The sequence below is a fragment of the Dendronephthya gigantea genome, unplaced genomic scaffold, assembly GCF_004324835.1.
Source record: "Dendronephthya gigantea isolate DGI-Jeju-01 unplaced genomic scaffold, DenGig_1.0 000019F, whole genome shotgun sequence".
NCBI classification, from domain to species: Eukaryota; Metazoa; Cnidaria; class Anthozoa; order Malacalcyonacea; family Nephtheidae; genus Dendronephthya; species Dendronephthya gigantea.
Genome location: NW_021163029.1, coordinates 164,403 through 185,631, shown reverse-complemented (window position 1 = coordinate 185,631; position 21,229 = coordinate 164,403). Strand labels below are relative to the sequence as shown.

Here is a 21,229-nt window from a genome sequence, read left to right as displayed (position 1 = left end):
CAGTTTTGTTTAAGCAGGAATAATGGTTGTGGTGGAAATGTGGTGAATGCATTCTTGACAAGTTGATGGGTTTGCTTCCAAGAATACACTGAAACTTGGAGCAACAATGACTTTGAATATAATTATGTAATTAATATATTATTTATTAATCTTAATTTATATGACTTTTTACCTCACATAATTCAAATAATGTTCAGATAAAGAGGTAAATATTTCACTGTTAATGGTGTAATAAATATTTTATATGTTGATTATATTCATAATAAATTATTTGTCCTGCTCCATACTTTGGCAATTCTGTTTAAGAAATCCCACCATAGTAGATCTTTTTTGAAATAGTTACAGTCAAGTTGTTGTCTAGTTTTAGTACAAAATAATACAAGTGCTACAATTAAACAAGGGAAAATAATAAAAATTAATTACATAAGCAAGCACATTTTCTATTTTAAAAAGGTCTATGAATTGAGATGACATGTACTAACAATTTTGTGCATTAATTAAAGACAATTGTATTATTACTGTGGGTTCTTTAATATTGTCCAATACTCCCAGTGACATCCCACTGAAATTCCTGCAGGTGCATAGACCTTTTTAAAATAGAAAATGTGCTAGCTTATGTAATTAATTTTTATTATTTTCCCTTGTTTAATTGTAGCACTTGTATTATTTTGTACTAAAACTAGACAACAACTTGACTGTAACTATTTCAAAAAAGATCTACTATGGTGGGATTTCTTAAACAGAATTGCCAAAGTATGGAGCAGGACAAATAATTTATTATGAATATAATCAACATATAAAATATTTATTACACCATTAACAGTGAAATATTTACCTCTTTATCTGAACATTATTTGAATTATGTGAGGTAAAAAGTCATATAAATTAAGATTAATAAATAATATATTAATTACATAATTATATTCAAAGTCATTGTTGCTCCAAGTTTCAGTGTATTCTTGGAAGCAAACCCATCAACTTGTCAAGAATGCATTCACCACATTTCCACCACAACCATTATTCCTGCTTAAACAAAACTGTTCAGAGGTTCACATAGCCTGAAAAAAAACAAAAACAAGTGACACTGTGTCAGTATCTTTATTCACCTTTTAATCACACACATTGACCTTTATATTAAGAACTAAAAAGATTTCTGCAAAAAATACTATTACAGTATTATACTAATTGCCTTCAGATTTTGGAGGATTTACATTGAACCACCTACCCAAATTCTATCTATATAATGTACATCAATGTACATCACAATGACAATGCAAACATCGCATTTATACTATGAGCTTGTAATCGCTTTGTCTTTTACCTCAAGGAATTCAAACTGTGAGTAGCTGTCTCATGATTCGTGACATGGAAGCGTTTACAGGTTTTAATCACGCCAAATGGGCCAAACAAACTCGCACTGACGCACAAGCTGCACATTCCCCGAAGCCATTCCATTCCCCGGCTCATTCCCCGGCTCATTCCATTCCCCGGCTCATTCCCCGGCTCATTCCATTCCCCGGCTCATTCCCCGGCTCATTCCCCGAAGCCATTCCATTCCCTTCCATTCCCCGTTCCATTCCCCGTTCCATTCCCCGTTCCATTCCCCCATTCCCCGTTCCCTGTTTTAAAGATAGCCGGGCCTAGGGCTAGGGCTACCTCCTCCGCAAGTCCTTTCCGGGTTAAATATGGCGGTGCCCGAGACCTCGCTGTATATTGCAATTAATCAATTTTGCATCAAATGTGGAATAACAACCAATGGCGTTGCCAGCCTTACGATTTTGCCCAGCTGTGTAAATTTTAAGTTATAATTATTCATGTCTTTAGAAATCTATTGTTTTCACAGTCAGTGAACACCAAAATATTAGCATAGCGGGACAAATCGACAGGCTGGCTACGGAGTTTGGGTTTTGGTCGAGGGTCGAGGGTAGTAAGTCGAGGGTCGAGAGTGAGGTCGAGGGTAAAGTCGAGGGTAAAGTCGAGGGTCGATTTTTATCACATTTTACAATCGGCAATGTCGAGGGTGAAGTCGAGGGTCAATTGTAGAAATTCACAATTTGCAATATTAATTTGCAATTTGCAATGTATTGTTAATAATATTAATATTATATTATTAATATTATTATTGTTAATATTTTCTTCTACGCAATATGCGACACAGCGCAAGCTATACAAATTATATGTATAAGTATACATACAGATTGCAGTTGCAATTTATGAATCTTTGGGCATTATATTTTACAAGTCAGACTTCCAAAACGGGTTAAACTTATTAATTAATTCTCTTGCATGAACATCTTCCCATCTTGCGGTCTCACTTTTTTGTTTTCTGATTCCTGTTATCCGAGTTGTCACCTCGAATTGCCGACATAGTGGTGAGACGATGTGCAATGTGGTGTCGGTTTTCACTTTACTGAACTCTTGGCTTGGTAAATACAGCTTTCTATCCGCTAGCGAATATTTCTACTCGAATCTTTGTTGGACTAAAGATAAATATGCCGAAGAAATTGTATAGCGAAATTGTGTCCGGGCGTTGAAAAAACAATTAAACGACCCAGGCGCAGGACCCTCCAAGGAACTGAAGGAAGAAACTCCAGTTACAATAATCATTGTAAGTATGGAACAATATGTATTTCAATTGTAAGCAATCACAAGAATAATGTAGAATTATTAAAATAGGTCGACACAAGACACAAATTGAAAGCTAACAGATATATAGGCAAAGGCTGGTTTTATCATCAATGCGAAAATACTTCACGCGCACATGCATTCATGATGAGTTATAGTGATGTTGGCCTTGGTGTCTTAATGTGCACGGCCAGTGCAGTGTCGTTTCTTAAGACATTGAAGTTCGATTTAAATCAGCAAGGATGGTGTTTCTTGAGTATTTATGTAGATAAACGGACCTGTGTTAGTGTGTGTTTGATATATTTCGATACGCGCTATTGCAAAACAGTGGCCAATGTGGCATTTACAATAGTGCAGTATCATATTACTGTTTATGGTTTGCAGGAATATATTGCATAGCATACACCAATATTATCAGTAACAAAATAAGGACATCATATCATTGCCTTCTTTTACTGAAAGACTAAGCAGTTTTTTAAGTTCTTCAAGATCGTCTTACGTAGAACTTTGTGGCACAAAGGACTATGCGGCACAACATATACATGCTTATACATATTTCCTGATGATGACTAAATAAAGTCGAAACGTTGAATGAAAATGCTTACTTTATTCGGAGTTACTATTGTTGTGTATATTATATACAGTATATGGCATATATTTATACTACATTATATCGATGTCTGACGGGCTAAGAGTAATTAGAATTTTCTAGGCATTCCTTGAATATATGTTAGTTAACAGAATTAACTTCCATTTCAAAATGAAATGATTTGGTTCACCGCGTCAAGCTCGAAAATTCGAACATCGGTACTCGTTATGACGTCACATCAGCAAACATGGCGGCTATAAAAGTTCGCATCTGATACCGAGGTTTGAGGGCAAAATTACTCAACTTCTACTCAACACACAAAAGTCATATATACATCAAACCTTTCCTAAAAGACTGAATATTGTTTAGGCTAATAAAAATGAGGTGGAAAATTTCGTTAGCCAACACTTTATATAATCGTTTTCTAAAGTAGGGTGGTTATGGCACTAAACAATGTTATCATTGTTATGTAACATGCAGGTCACGAGTTTATATTTTTCAATCTTTCTATGGTTAAACTCTACGAAATCTCAGATTTTGACATTTCGGGCACTCTATCAATCACGACAGCTTCGGCAATAAGTAGATGTATATGTATAATAAGTAGATTGCCGCGTGGTACTTATTTGCTATGAAAGTATCAAAACAGCAGAAATATAGTTATATTAATCATTTGTGTGTTAACAAAACCGCCATTTAATAGAATAAAAATTAAAAATGAAATAGAATATACAATATAAATGAATGTATACTAAATAAAATAATATTACTACATTACATTATACATACACAACCTGAGTTTTCTTTATAGGCGATGATAGTACTACTGAAGGTGAAGAAAACGAAACGGGGCCCAAAGCCCATCTATCTTAGATTTTTCGGCCTTCAGGGATGTTACAATCTCAAGTGGGTCACAAAGTTGTCATAACAAGTAATGGAATGGTCTAAATGATCTAGTTAACACTACAGGGTGTATAAAAAACTGCAACCACTTAATATTCATATAATATTCGCTTCTATCCATTCACAAAATTTATTAGGCCATGGGATTAAGGTTGCGCTTTTTGATACAACCTGTATATGTAACGATAATCTAAATAGGAAACATTTTCTTCAGAATTAGATCGCTTTTCTTAAACAATTATCTCATTGGTATAAAAGCAGCTAACTTTCTAAACCTTGTAGTACTGATTACTATCACTGCACCCAGAGCAACTTCCCCCTAGCCGTTATGTGTAGAGTTTCTGCCTGACATTTAGCAAAACGAATCAATATCAAATCGATTACATATGGTTAACACCTTCGTCACCTTACCCGATTGCACAGTTAGGCGTTAGCTCTGTCGATCGCGGGAGGGGGGCTTGGTACTGTTACTTGGAGCCAGGTTGAGATCCGCATCTAAAGCTGAACAATTTCCCTCCCCCCAAATTCCCTCCGCTCCGTGATTTGCCACTCGCCTATCCCATTCAGTCACGTGGTTTTCCTGACGTCACGACCCGACGTCACTAGACATGTTTCCTCGCTGTTAATCTTGGTTATTACATAACCCCATTTTTCGTGATTTAAGACACAGCGTACTAGAAGAAGATCTCCAGAGTTCGAATCTTGGGATGAGGAAGACTACAATCCTGGTATTCCTGTCCTACCATTAAGCTAAATAGCTTAAAAAGTTCCTTCCGCTGAGCCATCTATACGTGTCAGTGAAAGTTTGGAAGATGACAACGATATCGTAGAAAAGCAGACGTTTGAGTCGAGTGACGAGTCATCAGTTAAGAAGGACAATAACCATGTCGTGAAGGACGGGCAAGATAAAAAGAAAAGGAAAGAAGAAAAAGGTAGTTTACTCACTATTTTTGATTAATTCTCTTGGATATATTCAAAAATTTTAAAAATCAAATTTTCATTCGTTTTAACCTTGTGAACACATGAACCGGACGAATTCAAGCACGGTTCCAAATATGTCCGGTCCCGTGTGAACGTAGCGTTAATCGCCACTTATGTATATGTATCCTGAGCGGGACACTCGAGTTAACAATCGAGCGGAGCACTGACTAACGGAATGATTTATTATGTGTATGTTACCACAGGCCGGAAGACGGTGTCCACATCTTCAACTGAATGCAGTGACCGCACCAGCGACAGCGATATTAGTAGCTGCAGTGAAACCTTTCCAAAACAGAGAAAAATTGCCGTAGATTTATGGGAGAACGTTGAAAAGAAGCTCGTGGAGAAACTGCCTGTTGATATTAATGGTCTTTCCGCTTTTAAGATCAAAGAACTCTCCACAAAAAAGAAAATGGTATCGGCTTTAGTCGACGGCAGGAAATGGAAAAAAAATTGTCCGACGAACTGGACTGGCCATTCCCGTGTGCGGTACGCGGACTGCAAAGGCTCGTTCAAATGCATCGAACCAAGATGTCCTTACAAGGTGCAGTATGGGATCGTGAATACGAAGCAGTTCGATAACTCGAGAGACGGTAATGCCAAATGCCGCGTTTGTGGAAAAAAGGCAGAACATGTTCCATGTAACGCTCGAAGATATATAAGTTATGGACAAACAAGTGTCACTGTATTTTATTATGGAACCTCTTTAACGAAGCGTTAAAGAAGGTTTCGGAAAGTGACGATACACAGTTTAATCCCGCGGGGTGGTGCACCGATATGGCAGGCGCGAATCTAGCTGGGCTTGTTAGAAATAGTATATATAACATAAGTAATGCATGAATACCATATAAGGTCAAGCATGTTAATTATTCAGTAGAGTCACGTGATACTATTTTAAAACTCTGATTTTGTTGCGTTCGCACGAGGCTTTTGTATTTCATATATTGTTCTTATTAAATGTTTCATTATGGGTAAGTTTGTATTCTTTCGTTCGATAATTTCAACAGGTTATGGGCCCAGAATGCTAAGGTCCACTTTGGCGATTCGAACGAATGTTTTATATATGATTTAAAACGAGTATTTTATTGAGCCGCATTTCAAGCGGATAATATGGCTGATATGGCGATGAATTCGACGTTGAAGTTCGCGAAATTAAATGGTACGAATTACCGTACGTGGTCGTTTAATATGCGTTTACATCTGGAAAGCCTTGATCTGTTTTCGCATGCAGATGGTACGGCCGTAGCTCCGGAGGAAGATTGGGCATTACGAACATTTAATTCTGGTGCGAAGAAGGCGTGGAGCCATATCTGTTTTGCCATTGAGCCCGCACAGCAAATACACGTGAGGGATACGAAAACCGCGAAACAAGCATGGGATGCTTTGAAAAATCAGTTTGCGCGTGAGTCCTTGTTGCAAAAGGTGAGGCTACGACAACAATATTATTCTTGTTATTATCGCTCTGGTGATAATATGTTAGAGCACATCAGTCGCTTACGATCACTGCATGACCAACTGAGAGAGATGGGGTGGACATCGATGAGAAGGAACTGGCAATGACACTACTTGCTAGCTTGCCTGAAGAGTTCAAACCATTGATAACCGCTCTGGATGCTGTTGGTGACGAGAGTGTGTCGTATGAAAAGGTGAAGAATATGCTTTTGAATGATATGGATCGTAGCAAAGATGCAAAAAGATCGGAGGATGCTTTTTCTGCTAAACGAGACAAGCGTAGAAACCAACGACATGGTAATGTATTTCGTGGTAAGTGCCATAATTGCCATGAGATTGGACATTTTGCACGTGATTGCCCGAAACGAGATAAATTACATGATTCGAAGGGAGGTGATTCGAAAGGAAAAGAATCTAAGGAAAGAGATCAAAGGAAATCGGCTCGTCGTGCTGAACATGGTGATCATGATAATATTAATGAGGATGAAGCATTGCTTACTTCCAGCTCAAATCATAAATCGGGATGGATCATTGACTCTGGGGCAACGCAGCACATGACATACGAGAAGGGCAGATTGTCGGATTATGTCGAGTTCAAGGAACCGTGTACTGTTAATCTGGGAGACAATCGTACCATATTCGCATATGGGAAAGGAACTTATCGCATGGTTGCTGACGTTGATGATCATGAACAAGGCATAAGTTTACGTGATGTTTTGTACCTACCCGATTTGGAGAAAAACTTACTGTCAGTTAGAGCGATGATAAAGTTAGGTGCTACTGTTCAATTTGACAACGAGAAATGTGAGATCAGACGAAACTCGAAGTTATTAGCCATCGGTGAATTATGTGGAAAGCTTTACATGCTAAAAATTGTGATGGATGAGTATGTTAATGTTGCTAAAGAAGATTCGGACATGTATCTTTGGCACTGTCGGTTTGGTCATTTGGGAATGGAGAACATTTCAAAATTGACAAAGAATGATATGGTCCAGGGAATGGACAATGCCAAAGATGGGGGAGAAAGTTCAACATGTGAATCGTGTATTATGGGAAGACAACATCGCGCACCCTATCCAAAAGGCATACCCTATCGAGCAACTGAGCCCTTTGAAATCGTGCACAGTGACATATGTGGTCCAATGCATGTTGATTCACTTGGAAAATCACGGTATTTTGTCACTTTAATTGATGATTATTCCAGATATACTCAAGTGTATTTCATCAAACGTAAGGACGAAGTACTAGGAAAGTTCAAAGAGTATGTGAACTATGCACGCACTTCTAGAAAGAATGTAAAAGTTCTCCGTTCTGATAATGGTGGAGAATATTGTTCGAAAGCCTTTGACATGTTTTTGAAAGAGAATGGTATTGTACACCAAACGTCTGTTCCATATAATCCTGCTCAAAATGGTGTGGCCGAACGTAAGAATCGGACTGTTATGGAAACCGCTAGTTCAATGATGTTCCATTCAAAGATGCCGAAAGAATTTTGGGCTGAAGCTGTTAGTACTGCAGTGTATGTTCGTAATCGTAGTCCTACTAGTTCATTGGAGAAACATTTGACACCGTTTGAATGTCTTTTCAATTGTAAACCAGATGTCTCGAATATGAGAGTATTTGGATGCATAGCATTTGCACATATTCCTCAGGATCTACGAAAGAAGTTAGAAGAGAAGTCTCGAAAATGTGTGTTCATGGGATATCCTGAAGGGACAAAAGGTTACAAATTATACGACTTATCCAAAAAGTCTTTTATACGAAGTCGAGATGTGATATTAGATTAAAAGAAATTCCATGACTTCAACTGTGAACATTCATCAAAACCGAGTTCTGAGTTCTTCTATCCAGGAGAAGAAGATGTTCGAACTGAACCACATATCATTCCAGTTGATGCTGTAAATGACGAAATTCCTGATAATGAAGATAATCAACACGTTAATATTGAAAATAACATTCCTGTTGATGAACACCACAACAATCCAGTGGGAGCAAGTTATGAGGATAATTTCATGCGAGAAGTTGAGAATTTAAATCCGCAAAGACAGCGAAGACCTCCAGCAAGATTCGATGAAGAACTGTACATGACTGATAGTCTTACAGCTGATATAGATGAACCAGTGAGCATACAAGAAGCGTGGAGTGGAGAACACTCGAATGATTGGAAAAAGGCAACAAACTGTGAGTATGAGTCACTCATTATTAATGATACTTGGGAACTTGTTCCACCTCCTGAGGGAAAGAACATTGTCGGTAGTCGCTGGGTTTTTAAGATAAAACATGGCGCCGATGGTTCTGTCGACAAATTTAAATCTAGGTTGGTAGCGCAAGGTTATTCACAGTCAGAAGGGGTTGACTTTGAAGAAGTCTTTTCACCTGTGGTTCGTTATACATCCATCAGATCGTTACTAGCTGTAGCAAACGTATGCGACTGGGAGGTGCATCAGATGGACGTTAAGACCGCGTTCTTACAAGGGGACCTAGATGAGGAAATAATATGAAGCAACCGGAGGGTTATGTCAATCAAGAACACCCGGATTACGTATGCAAGCTGAATAAAAGTATTTATGGCTTAAAGCAAGCTGCAAGATGTTGAAACTTTGCGATAGACACTTTTCTGAGATCAAACGGGTACAGAAAGTGCAGTTCAGATCCATGCATATATTAAGTCAGTCAAGCGTGGAGATGAAAAAATTGATTTTGTGATCCTTGCTCTCTATGTGGATGACATCCTGTGGTTTTCCAACAACATTCAGATGTTAAAGAAAGAAAAAGCAGCTCTCGCCAAAAGATTTAAGGTTGACGATATGGGGGAAGTTAGTTTTGTTCTTGGAATGTCCGTGAAACGAGATCGTAAGACAAGAACAATGTCTATTAGTCAGCCGAGATACTTAGAAGGAGTCCTGAAAAGATTCCAAATGGAGAATTGTAAACCTGTTTCCACACCCTTGGAACCTGGAAGAAAGTTCGAATCACTATCTGAAAGTGATACACCAGTTGATACTCAACGATACCAGTTGGTGATTGGTTGTTTAACGTATGCAACTACTGCAACTAGACCGGATTTGGCAGCAGCAGTTGGTATTCTGTCAAAATTCATGTCTCGCCCAGGAAAAGAGCACTGGCAAGGAGTAAAAAGAATATTACGTTATGTAAAAGGGACAGTGAATTATGGTCTTGTATTTACTGCAAGTAGTGATTAGCCTGTGTTATCTGGATATTCGGATGCAGATTGGGCTGGTGATCAAGAAACACGACGTTCAACATCGGGGTATGTTACCTGCATTCAAAGTAACATCGTTAGTTGGCGTAGCAAGCGACAATGTTCTATTGCAAGATCAACAACTGAGGCAGAATATATAGCTTTAAGTGATGCATGTCAAGAAATCGTTTGGCTTCGAAGATTATTAGCTGATATTGGTCTTAAACAAGATGCTCCAACAACAATCTTTGAGGACAATCAAGGGGCAATACAATTGTCGAAAAATCCAAGGTTTCACAAGCGCACGAAACATATTGACATTTCATTTCATTTCATTAGAGAACAAGTAGATCGTAATATAGTATGTGTTAAGTATTGTTCGACTAATGACATGTTGGCTGATATAATGACGAAAGGTATAGCTAGAAACACTTTTGAGCGATTCAGAGACATATTAGGTATTAAAAACATTGAGTAGGGAAGACAATCTTAGATATATTGAAGTTAACTTTATTAATATGGTATTATCATTAAGTGGGAGTGTTAGAAATAGTATATATAACATAAGTAATGCATGAATACCATATAAGGTCAAGCATGTTAATTATTCAGTAGAGTCACGTGATACTATTTTAAAACTCTGATTTTGTTGCGTTCGCACGAGGCTTTTGTATTTCATATATTTTGTTCTTATTAAATGTTTCATTATGGGTTAGTTTGTATTCTTTCGTTCGATAATTTCAACAGGGCTTACAGCAGTATATGGTAGGGACGAGCTGAGACGGATTCGTGCGAATTCCATTTTAAAGACCATAGGAATAAAAAGGCTCAAAAGTTAAGTCCAGATAGCGCGGAAGAGTTTAAAGAATTGTGTGACGAAATTATGCAATCCGTCACAGAGGCCCGTTACAACAGTGTCAAGGTAAGATTTGATTCATTTATTTCAAGCAAGGAGGAACATAAGTTTTAAAAACTTGGTTAGCATGGTGGCACGATAGGAGGGGGTTTATTTTCCGTGCTTTTGCCCCTCAAAATGCACCTCGAATGAACCAAGCTGAGGTGATTCACGCTGGCTGGTCCCACAAAGACCAGGGGCGCCGTGGGTGTGCTAATGTAGGGGTGGCCAAAGGCAACATTATTCCGACCAGCACGTTTTTTCCGACATATTTATAAGAAAAAAGTAACGAATATTGATAAAACTGACAGGGGGCTTTGGGCCAGAACGCGCATGCATTTGCTATGACAAAGATCACGAGCTACGTCTACTAATTTAAATTGACGCTTCATGCACAATGAATATGACCGATAAATATTCACGTTTTACATACGCTTTTCAATTGAGTAGTTGAATATTTTTTGATACAGTTAACTGTTTGTGGGAAAACTGTATTACAGAGATTCCTAATCCACATGCATTAACAAATAACGCGATAAGTTATTTCACGATACTCTATTATAGCTTTGTAATCTTAGTGGATGAGCATACAGCGTATTCTATACGCAACATTTGTTTATAACCAAAATATAAACATATTTGCAATTGCTTCAATCCTCTCATCAGTTTACTTCTTCCGCTGTACTATCGTGGTACCTTATCTTTGTATAAACTTCAGGAACCGTAAACGTTTGACTAAAAGTACTAACTTGAAAAGGATTTGCTGTAGCTCCAGCATTCTGATACGGAACATGCTGGTGTTTCTTTAGACGGTCACCATATAATGCAATAAACTGTATAAACTCACTGAACAATAAATGCGGTCGAAGATACATCGTCATTCATGATTTTATCGCGCCAACCTCCGACATTTCGAAAATTACATTCCTTGCGTAATGTTATATTAATAGAAACTATGCATGTTTATCGGAAACCGGAATTCAAAACGTTCGGAAGAAACAGCTAGTTTAGCCTGCGCGACAACAGTATAATAAAAACCTGGGGTAGTGTCGTACCGTATAATATTAGAAATAACCGCGTCTATTTTCTGATAGTTCAAACACTTTTGGGTTGTTCAGCATAACACAGCTACAAATGCAAAAATAGCTTAGTCTCTGTTATGATTGATATACTCCGACGACGTGCAATGTTCGTAAATTTCCGACAGGTCTGAATCCTGGGGGGGCCATGGCCCCCCCTGGCCCCCCCGGCCACGGCGCCCCTGTGTATTAACAAGGGTCGTACGCATATTCCTGAAGATCACTGTTTAACTTCGTCATTATTGGTTTAATTTATAACACATATTTCACAACACACGCACTTGAAAAACATTGCGTAACTAATGCGGCAATCCGATATTGCGAAACAAACAGTCAAAGAGGCAGGTTCCGAAGGAAACGTCTATTTACATGAGGTTCTTATATCAGGACAAAGGTGTAAGGGGAAAGGAGCTTCTTAGCGCATTTCCGAAGTACAGTAAAGCGACCATATATCGTCATGCCAAATTACCGTTTGACGAAAACGATTCTTTCGACAAACGCAAGCTGAACAAAGACGCCCAAGTAAATTGTCTGTTCGCGACGAACCTTGTAAGGCATTTGCGTATATGTAGAGAAGTCACGGGTTCATTTGGTGCATCCACACTTCGAACAGCAGCTGGAATTAGTCCTGAAGTATCACAATGGACCATCGGAAGAGCACTTCGAAAGCACGGTTACTTATACTTACAATCGCGCAAAAAAGGACTTATGACAAGGAAAGATTTGACGCAAAGATTTCGCTTCGCCCGTAAGGTTAGAAGGCTGCTACCGGAAAACTTCTGGGAAAATGGAATCAGCTTCTATTTTGATGGAACCTCGTTTGTGCACAAAACAAACCCCCTTGAGCAGGTACGAGCTACAAAATCAATGGCTTGGAGAAAGCGTGGAGAAGGGCTTGCTCTAAATTGCACAAGCAAAGGAAAGAAGGCCGGAGTAGAGGGGAAAACAGCTCACTTCTTTGTTTCCGTTGCTTATGGGAAGGGTGTTATTTCTTGCGACCAATATTTTCATCGTTTGACTGGAGAGACATTTGCTGAATATGTACGCCTTCATTTCCCTCGGATATTTGAAAATAGTGCAAATCCAACCGCCAAACGTTTTGTGCAGGATGGTGACCCATCGCAAAACAGCGCAGCCGAAAGGCGAGCTTTCAACCAAGTGGGAGCTTTAAAGTTTTCTACACCACCCCGAAGACTTAAACCCAATTGAAAATTTGTTCCACTTGGTTTCCAAGAAACTAGAGAAAGATGCTCTTGACATGAAGATACACGTGAAAGCTTTGCCCAGTTTTCAGACAGGGTAAAGAAGACAATGCTAAATTTTCCAACCAACAGACATTATAGACAACATCATTAAGTCAACGAACAAACGTCTTACAATGATGGTCAAGAAACGGGGAGAAAGATTGAAGTACTGAATGATTTTACCATCAGTTTTTCTCGAGAAGTTTGTCCTAGCAAAATATCAATTTTTCTGTTCTTACAAACACTGTATACTAACTATATCTAGCACATTATATTAGTTATAAAAAGAGTACTGCAAATAAATATGCACGTCTCAGGTGGTTGATGCAGATAATCCTGCATGTTACCACATGTTACCATCATGTTACCATTCATGTTACCATTTTTCCCTTACTAATTTCTATATATATTTATATGTTACCACATGTTACCATCGATTTTGTATAAAATATTATATATTATTTTATATAAAATAGTGGTAACATGTGGTAACATGTTCAAAAGTTATAGGAAGTTTATGTGAAATTGGTAACATGGATGGTAACATGGATGGTAACATGGATGGTAACATGACGGTAACATGTGGTAACATGTACGAAATGTATGATAAATATTATGTAAACGCCTATATTGTAAATCCCAGCAGTTTTTTAAACAGATTTTGAACGTATTTATAAAATAATTATTGTCATGTTAAACAAACACATTGAAAGTGCGTTCAAACAGTTCATCCCAAAAGAACTAACGTGGGGAAAAAACAGCGAGGACAGGGAGGTATATCCATCTGTTCATCCTCAGGTATGCTCTGATTGAAGTGAAACACTTTCCACCGAGAAGACATCATGTCATTCTCAAGTGTATCCTCTGCGTTGTATGGACCTCGGTATGTAATGATCGCTTTAGAAGTTGCGAATACTGACACATCGCTCTCAATACACACGTCCTTTGCGAAGTGATTCTTCGGAGCCGGAAGATGTACTCGGTCTCCTTCAAGTAACAGCAATAAACTCTTCCATTCAATCAGTTCTCGTGACCATCTGAAAATCGTTGAGAAAAATAGCTTCAGCATTATCAGCTCCCACCCATGCATACTTGTCGGATGCTGGGTTAGTAAACGTATCGAACAGCAGCTCCAAAGGCCTTAATAAAAACGATTTTCCACAGTTTGTCGGGCCTACCAGCAATATGTTTCTAAATTTTCCTCTGCCATATTCCAACAACCGCTTAATTGCCATTGCATACACGACAGGATGAATTTTGTTGTTGATCAGAGCCTCGTTTGCGCATTCTAGCCAGTGACCTTCGCATCCTTCTGTACAGTTTGCTTCCGAGAACTCACGAATTATGTCCATACGTGACTGGCTTTTGCGGCATATAATTTTGGACGCCTCTTTCATTTTCCATGTCTGCTCCAACAGCTCATCGAGAGACCTTGATGAATGAGATAAAAGAAACTGTGCTAGATCTTTTTCCTTGCTTGTTCTGTTCGTTTGCAAAAGCCAAGAGTGATGTTTAATCTTTAATTTTATGCTTTGTAATAAATTCGGAGACATCAATGTTTGTTAGTTTCTTGATTTTCGCCACCCTGTGATATTTCTCACAATTTTTGTCAGTTTGAGATGTGGAGCTGGTGCCTGATAATTGAGAACGCTTTCGACGATAAGCTTGCTGACAACTGCTTGTAATCGGGGAGCCAATTTCATCCAGGTTGGGATGGTTATTGCTGTGAAAGACATCTTCGTCGAATTTCCGTATGTATTTGTACGCTGAATAGTTTTTTTATATCAATTTCTTTCTTATAATCACTTAATCATCATGTTCCTCTAGCAAATTCTATTTACATGATTATGTATTGCGACATGCATTAATTACGCAATCATTTTGATCGCGCGTCACACTCTCCTCTCACTTTAGTTTTCGTCCCGAAAACGCTAAAAGTTGATACAGAAACTATGATTAGATATGGGTGTCTATTTACATACTGTGAGGCTTGCTGTGTGCTAGCAGGGGCTATGCGCCATGGCCATAGCGTTCCGGAGGGTAAATGCGCGGACGTAAATGCGCAGGCCTAACCCGGGGAAGTTCGTGATTACCGACCAGCTCAGGGGGAGCATCGTTTCGAACAGGCGGACAACTCGGGACTGCAACAAAATCTCCCGATTCCTGACCAGGACAAACAATCTTTCCCTGCCCAGTAGGCATAAAGTAAGGTTTTAGATGAACTCTCGACCTGTTTCTGATCTAATCTTATAATTTACGCCTAGTCTCACTAAAATAGTGTAAGGTCCAACCCATTTGGGTCCGAATTTCCACTTCTTTGGCCGCTTTAGCCAAACATGCTGGCTGACTTCATAAGGCCGCCACGCTGCAGTATTATTGCTGCCGCATTGTTTAGAACGAACCGCAGAGAGACGATCCCAAGCTATTGCCTTGGCCTGATTTAGCGTTGAACGTACAGATCGGATGTATTCTGTGTGCGTGGTGGGGCTTGTGAGGGGAAGGCCTAGTTCGGACTCGAGTGGTAACCGAGGCAACTTTCCGAAGACCAATTGGTATGGGCTTATCCCAGTGGATTCTTGACGGCTAGTATTGTAAGCGTACACAACGGGGTCCAACCATAAGTCCCAGTCGTCTCTGCGCGACGAGACAAATGCGGCTAACATGTTTTGGAGCGTGCGATTCTGACGTTCGACCTGGCCATCGCCCTGGGGATGGTACGCTGTGGTACGCGTTTTAGCTATGCCCATTATATCGCAGATTTCGTGCATGAGGTTGCTCTCGAAGTTGGCGCCTTGATCGGAATGTAGGACCACAGTCCTAATACTTGGCCAATAAAAACGTTCGCGAATTCGCGCCTCGGTCCTTGTAACGCCCATATGACCGCAAAAGGGGCTGTCATGTACCCCTTTTAATACCGTCCTCCCTAGTGAGGTTGGTATGACGAGTGCATAGCTTGGGTGTGGAGAGCGCACTGTCCGCGATGGAGCAAGTAAGCCATTGTGCAAAAACAAGCGATCATAGTTGTGCCACAGATTTCGCAAGCTGGGGTTTGACTTCCATTCCTCAAAACTGGGCTTCTTTTCCCCGCGGGATATATAATCAATGACCAAAGCAAGATCCTGATCTTGGCGCTGAGCGTCTTTCTGGTTGATTGTAGGGCTAAGTGATATTGAACACGACTGAATCGGGTGGTCTGGAGGAGGAATTTCATGCACTTTCTCTCCCCACTTGGAAGTAACGTTCATCGGCAGATTTGACGCTATTATTTGATTTGACACTATTTGACGCAGTGCTGGGTGATGGAATTAGGTACCATAAGTGGGTGATGATGACGAGGAATGTTGACACGGCGTTACGCAAGGTTTGGCAAATGGTGCGACTCGTTGAGCGAAACATCTGCACAGATGTTGTCACGGCGCTTGAAATGGCTGTCGATTTCTCCTGAGAGCACGCGCGCGGCACAAGCCTCGACAAGGAATCCGCATTTTGGTGGATTTTGCCAGCCCTATGTTCTATGGAAAATTGAAACTCTTGCAGATTCATGATCCAGCGCCCTAATCGCCCTTTTGGGCTCGATGGTGGATAACCATCTTAAGGCACGATGATCCGTAACAATTTTAAAATGGCGCCCTAAAAGATATAACCGAAAATGTTGCGTACCGTAGTGGATAGCTAAGGCTTCCTTTTCGGTGGTAGCGTATTTACGCTCACGGTCAGAGAGTGCTCTAGATGCGTATAAACGACCACTCTGTCGACCCCATGGTCGTCTGTTTGAGAGAGCACAGCGCCTAAGCCAACATCAGAGGCGTCCGTATAGAGAGACAGAGAGTAAACAAGCGGTCAAACTTAGAATATGCGAGAATGGGCGCAGTGCAGAGTAATTTTTTGAGTTGAACAAAGGAGTTTTCACATTCGCTTGTCCATGCAAACGGTTGTTTACCTATCGCTTTCGTAGTTAGTTTAGTCAGCGGAGCCGCCAGCGTTGCGAAATCTTTTATGAAGCGCCTGTAATACCCGGCAAGACCTAGAAAACTACGAACGTCTCTTACACAACATCGTGCGGAAATACGCTCGATTGCTACGACCTTACTGGGATCGGGACTAACGCCTTGTTGGGATACTCGGTGGCCTAGAAATGAGACCTCGGTTGCCGCAAATTGGCACTTTGTCATCTTAACTCGCAAATTGTGTATTCTGAATCGCTCGAGGACGGCTTTTAGTCGAATGTTGTGTTCGTCTATGCCGCAGCCGAAACAAATCACGTCGTCTAGATAGCACGAACAATTATCAAATTTTAGCCCAGCTAACACGATTTCCATTGCGCGTTGAAAAGTGGCTGGTGCCGTTGTAAGCCCAAAGCTCATCCTATTGAATTCAAAAAGCCCTGAACTAGTTACAAATGCACTTTTAGGCCGATCCTGGGGATCGATAGGTATTTGCCAATAACCGTTCCTTAAGTCAAGAGTCGAGAAGTACCGTGCGTTCCCTAAAGAGTCAAGAATATCGGCGATGTTTGGGAGCGGATGTGAATCGTTTTGTGTTACTTCGTTAAGTCAACGGTAGTCGACGCAAAACCGAAATTCCCCATTGCGTTTTCGTACAAGCACAATCGGACTAGACCACGGGCTAGTACTAGGCCGGATAACGCCCTGTTGTAACATTTCATTTATTTGTCGCTCGGTTCCTCCCGATGCGCGTAGGGTAAACGGCGTGGACGATGCCGAATCGGGGGACTATCACCTGTGTTTATTGAATGAGTTACTACCCGAGTGTGTCCCAAGCTTTCCTCAAAAACGTCCTGGTAAGCGGACAAAACCTCTATCAATTTGTCCCTATCCGTATTGCCTAGGGAAGAGTTGATTTGTTCCGCAGCTTTTTCTTTAAATTCCTCAACAGTGTGCGAAGAATTGCCGCACAATGTGTACTCGTTCGCGCATTAGGAGAACAAATTAATGGGGAAAACTCAGCGATTCTACAACCCTGACATAGTTCTAGTGGCTTGTCCAAAGCATTTAAGATTCGAATGGGGACACTACGCTCTTTCTGGTTTGACGACGGCATGCGCGACATGTAAACTAGGTTGATACTCTGTTTCCTCGGCTCTACTTATTGGTGAATAGAACTAGATTTTAGTAGTCTACCTTCAACTATTATTTCAGTTCGACTTGGTACCATCACATCATTCTTCAGACCTATAATATTGGTGCCCTTACTTGGGACTGGGTTAAAATATTAGTGTCGCTGGTCTTACAATCGCGGGTTTCGCCGGTCTCGGTATCTGTCTCTAGAGCTCCGGATGCTCTCCCTTCGCTGGGTGCCATGCAGCCGACTGCACTAACCAGGGATTCCCATGAGGTCCAACTAAGCGGTACGACTTACTCCCCTTAAAAGATTCCCCACGTAAATCTAAATTATTATTGACCAGGAAGTCCCATCCTAGCACACAATCGTAACTGATATTCGTGCAAACTAAAAAATTTCCTACGTACGTTCTCTTGCTTGTACTCTTGCAAAACGTAACACCTATTGGCATGCGACCTAATATTTGTAAACTACCTCCTGTTATAGATTTGCAACTTTCTGACACCGAGGTGTCCAAATTCTTACAATCCATATCAATTATTTTTTTAATCTTATCGCTAATAATGTTCGCATTGAGCCAGTATCTATGAGCGCGTTGACTTCTACACCGCCAACGCAACATTTAACATACGGTTGGGCAGGAATATGAAAATAAGAATCAAGATTCTTACTTACTTCGGGGTGGACTGCGTTCCCGCCTAGACTCTTCGAGTCGCCCCTTGCCCGTTTAATTGGTTTCCACAGTCTCTTGCCAAGTGTCCATATCCCTTGCATTCGTAAAATTGCTTCCCGCTAACTGGACTTTGCCGTTGAGACCATGAACGAGGGCTACCATTCACGCAATCCTTGGCAAAATGTCCTCTCCCCGCAGGAATAACATGACCCTGTAGTAACGCGTCGCGTATCATGCGGTAGTTGAGAACGACGAGCTTGTTGGTTGACTTGGTTCTGCTCGAACTGGCCCAGGCGATTAACTTTGTCCTCCATCTGCTGCTGTTTGACCACCATGTCAGAGACTAGAGATACAAGACGACTCAACTCGGACGACTGGCTCGTGCTACATGCCTTGCTTTCGTCGGTCGATGTCACAGATGCAGAGTCGTGTATATCTGATTTATAGTCCTTGACATGCAGCTCTATATCGTTGCACAAAAGACATCAGGCACCGGATCGTACTCTAAAAGTTTGATTTTCATTTGTTTTGGCAAGCCTCTCATAAACTGCCTCGTCAAAAGTGCCGTTTTCGCGGCGTCTTCGATATTGGGTTGAGCTTTCAGCAGGATTTGCTCCAATTCCCACCTAAAGACGGACGGATCTTCGCCAGATCGTAACATCCGTGCTTCGATTTCGGCGAAGTAATTTTCTCGGCTGGCTTGTGGGCAGAGTGCTTCTTTCAATGTTTTGGAAGCGTCCGCGTAGGTTTTGCGGTCATCTTCTGGGATGGCGTAAAAATGACTAGCTGCCTGTCCTCGCAGAAATGCTGGGAGTTTCTTTATCTTATCCTCCGTTTTCCAGCCATTTGCTTCGGCGCAAGCGTCGAACTCTCTCAGCCAACCCACGATATCTCCACTTTCGAATTTCCCAGGGAGAATTGCTGAAGTCATTTTATAGGTGTATCGAAATCCCACCGCTGAGCACCAAATTTGTAGCGTACGCCTAAGATCCTGCAAGACACAGTCACAGCACGGCTTCCAGCCCCAGTCTGATTTATAATCACTTAATCATCATGTTCCTCTAGCAAATTCTATTTACATGATTATGTATTGCGACATGCATTAATTACGCAATCATTTTGATCGCGCGTCACACCGTGATCTTGGTGCCTCTCAATGCAACATGCCCAGTGTTGTGGCGATGATTTGCTTCGTGGGGATGTAAAGGTTTCAACTACATCATCAGCAAACGATTCTCTAGTACGAAATTTTTGAAGATCGGCTTGGCTATATGTTATTAAATAGCAACGCCGTGGTTTTCTGCTATGAATTTCGTCTATTGGTACCGCCATTTTGCATAACCGTTAAGTTGCGATATGAAAAATTCAAATTTCCCGCTGAAAGCTAATAATTAACCTTGATGTAAACCGACTTTAGAAATTATATTTCCACTAATTAAATCTTTTTAGCTCAAACTCTACCGATGAATAATTATATGTGGTAGCTATTGATAGCTTTATAGAAAAATTTATTGAATGTAGATCGCCTTTTTCAGCCAAGGGGGCATGGACAATCATGTGCAAAAATTATGAGACTTTACGTATTCTAAACACATTCTTTTCATTTTGACAACTATTTTGTCACGTAATTCGTTAAACTATTGACTATTTCTCCCCTTCCCCCATTGACAATGAGAGTGATATTTTCGGCAAATCAAATGGCTTGGTATCATAGAAACAACATTGTTTTGGGGGGAGAGGGGGGTAGATACTAGGTGTCATGACCGTGTCTCAATTTTTTGCACATGATTGTAGGTACCAAAGTCCGGGGGCATGCTCCCGCGGGGAAAATTTTGGATTTCTAAGGCTTGGAAACGCCATTTCCCGCATTTTGATACGAGCTTTTAGAAGTAATCGTAAGGTTACAAATAGCAAAATTCTGTCATTATTACATTAGAACAACGAACAATACACATGAAAATCTCTTTAGATTTACTGATTACTCGTTGCTTACCTAACTTGATCCCCCTTCCTTATATTCCGCTGGATTTAAACATTTCATAAGAATGGTTTCAAAGACCATTGGGGCGACCGCCCCCCCTTGCGCCCCCCTTGGGTACGCCCCTGGATGAATGCCTCACAAGAACTACTTAATGTAACCATTGACTATCACAACCAGAAAAAAACAAACATAGAACAGCATAAACGACTGCCAACAACATACTATAAAAACCAGCGCCATTGCAACCAAATACACAAAACAAGCCTGCTTAGCACCATCCTACAATCGCGACATAAAATTTAAACGACTTAACAACACAAATACTAGAATCACTCCAACAACCTCATCCCATAGGGCACCATACAGAACAATACCAAACCAACCAAAAATTCCACACATACACCAACCAACAGACCTAAACCAAAACCCCTCATGCAAGCCCACACACCACACCGCCACAAATCCGGAACAACTAGCACAATAACACTAACAAGAACACCACAACTTCGAATCCCAACCCACT

At 40.6% G+C, this 21,229-nt stretch overlaps 1 protein-coding gene across 1 annotated transcript; it reads left to right on the top strand.

Annotated features, from left to right (window-relative positions):
- The first annotated feature begins 4,503 nt into the window (after window positions 1-4,503).
- LOC114521019 lies at window positions 4,504-5,986 on the top strand. Its single transcript, XM_028541408.1, has 3 exons — window positions 4,504-4,546; window positions 4,885-5,049; window positions 5,302-5,986. The coding sequence occupies exons 1-3, from the start codon at window positions 4,504-4,506 to the stop codon at window positions 5,817-5,819; spliced, it is 726 nt and encodes a 241-aa protein (XP_028397209.1). The 3' UTR covers window positions 5,820-5,986.
- The last annotated feature ends 15,243 nt before the right edge of the window (window positions 5,987-21,229 follow it).

Bases quoted from the DNA above. Each gene is read 5' to 3' on its own strand.
- LOC114521019 (XM_028541408.1), top strand. From the start codon at position 4,504: ATGGTTAACACCTTCGTCACCTTACCCGATTGCACAGTTAGGC. The intron at 4,547-4,884 runs GTTAGCTCTGTC...TAGCTTAAAAAG, and splicing joins ACCCGATTGCACAGTTAGGC to TTCCTTCCGCTGAGCCATCT. The intron at 5,050-5,301 runs GTAGTTTACTCA...ATGTTACCACAG, and splicing joins GAAAAGGAAAGAAGAAAAAG to GCCGGAAGACGGTGTCCACA.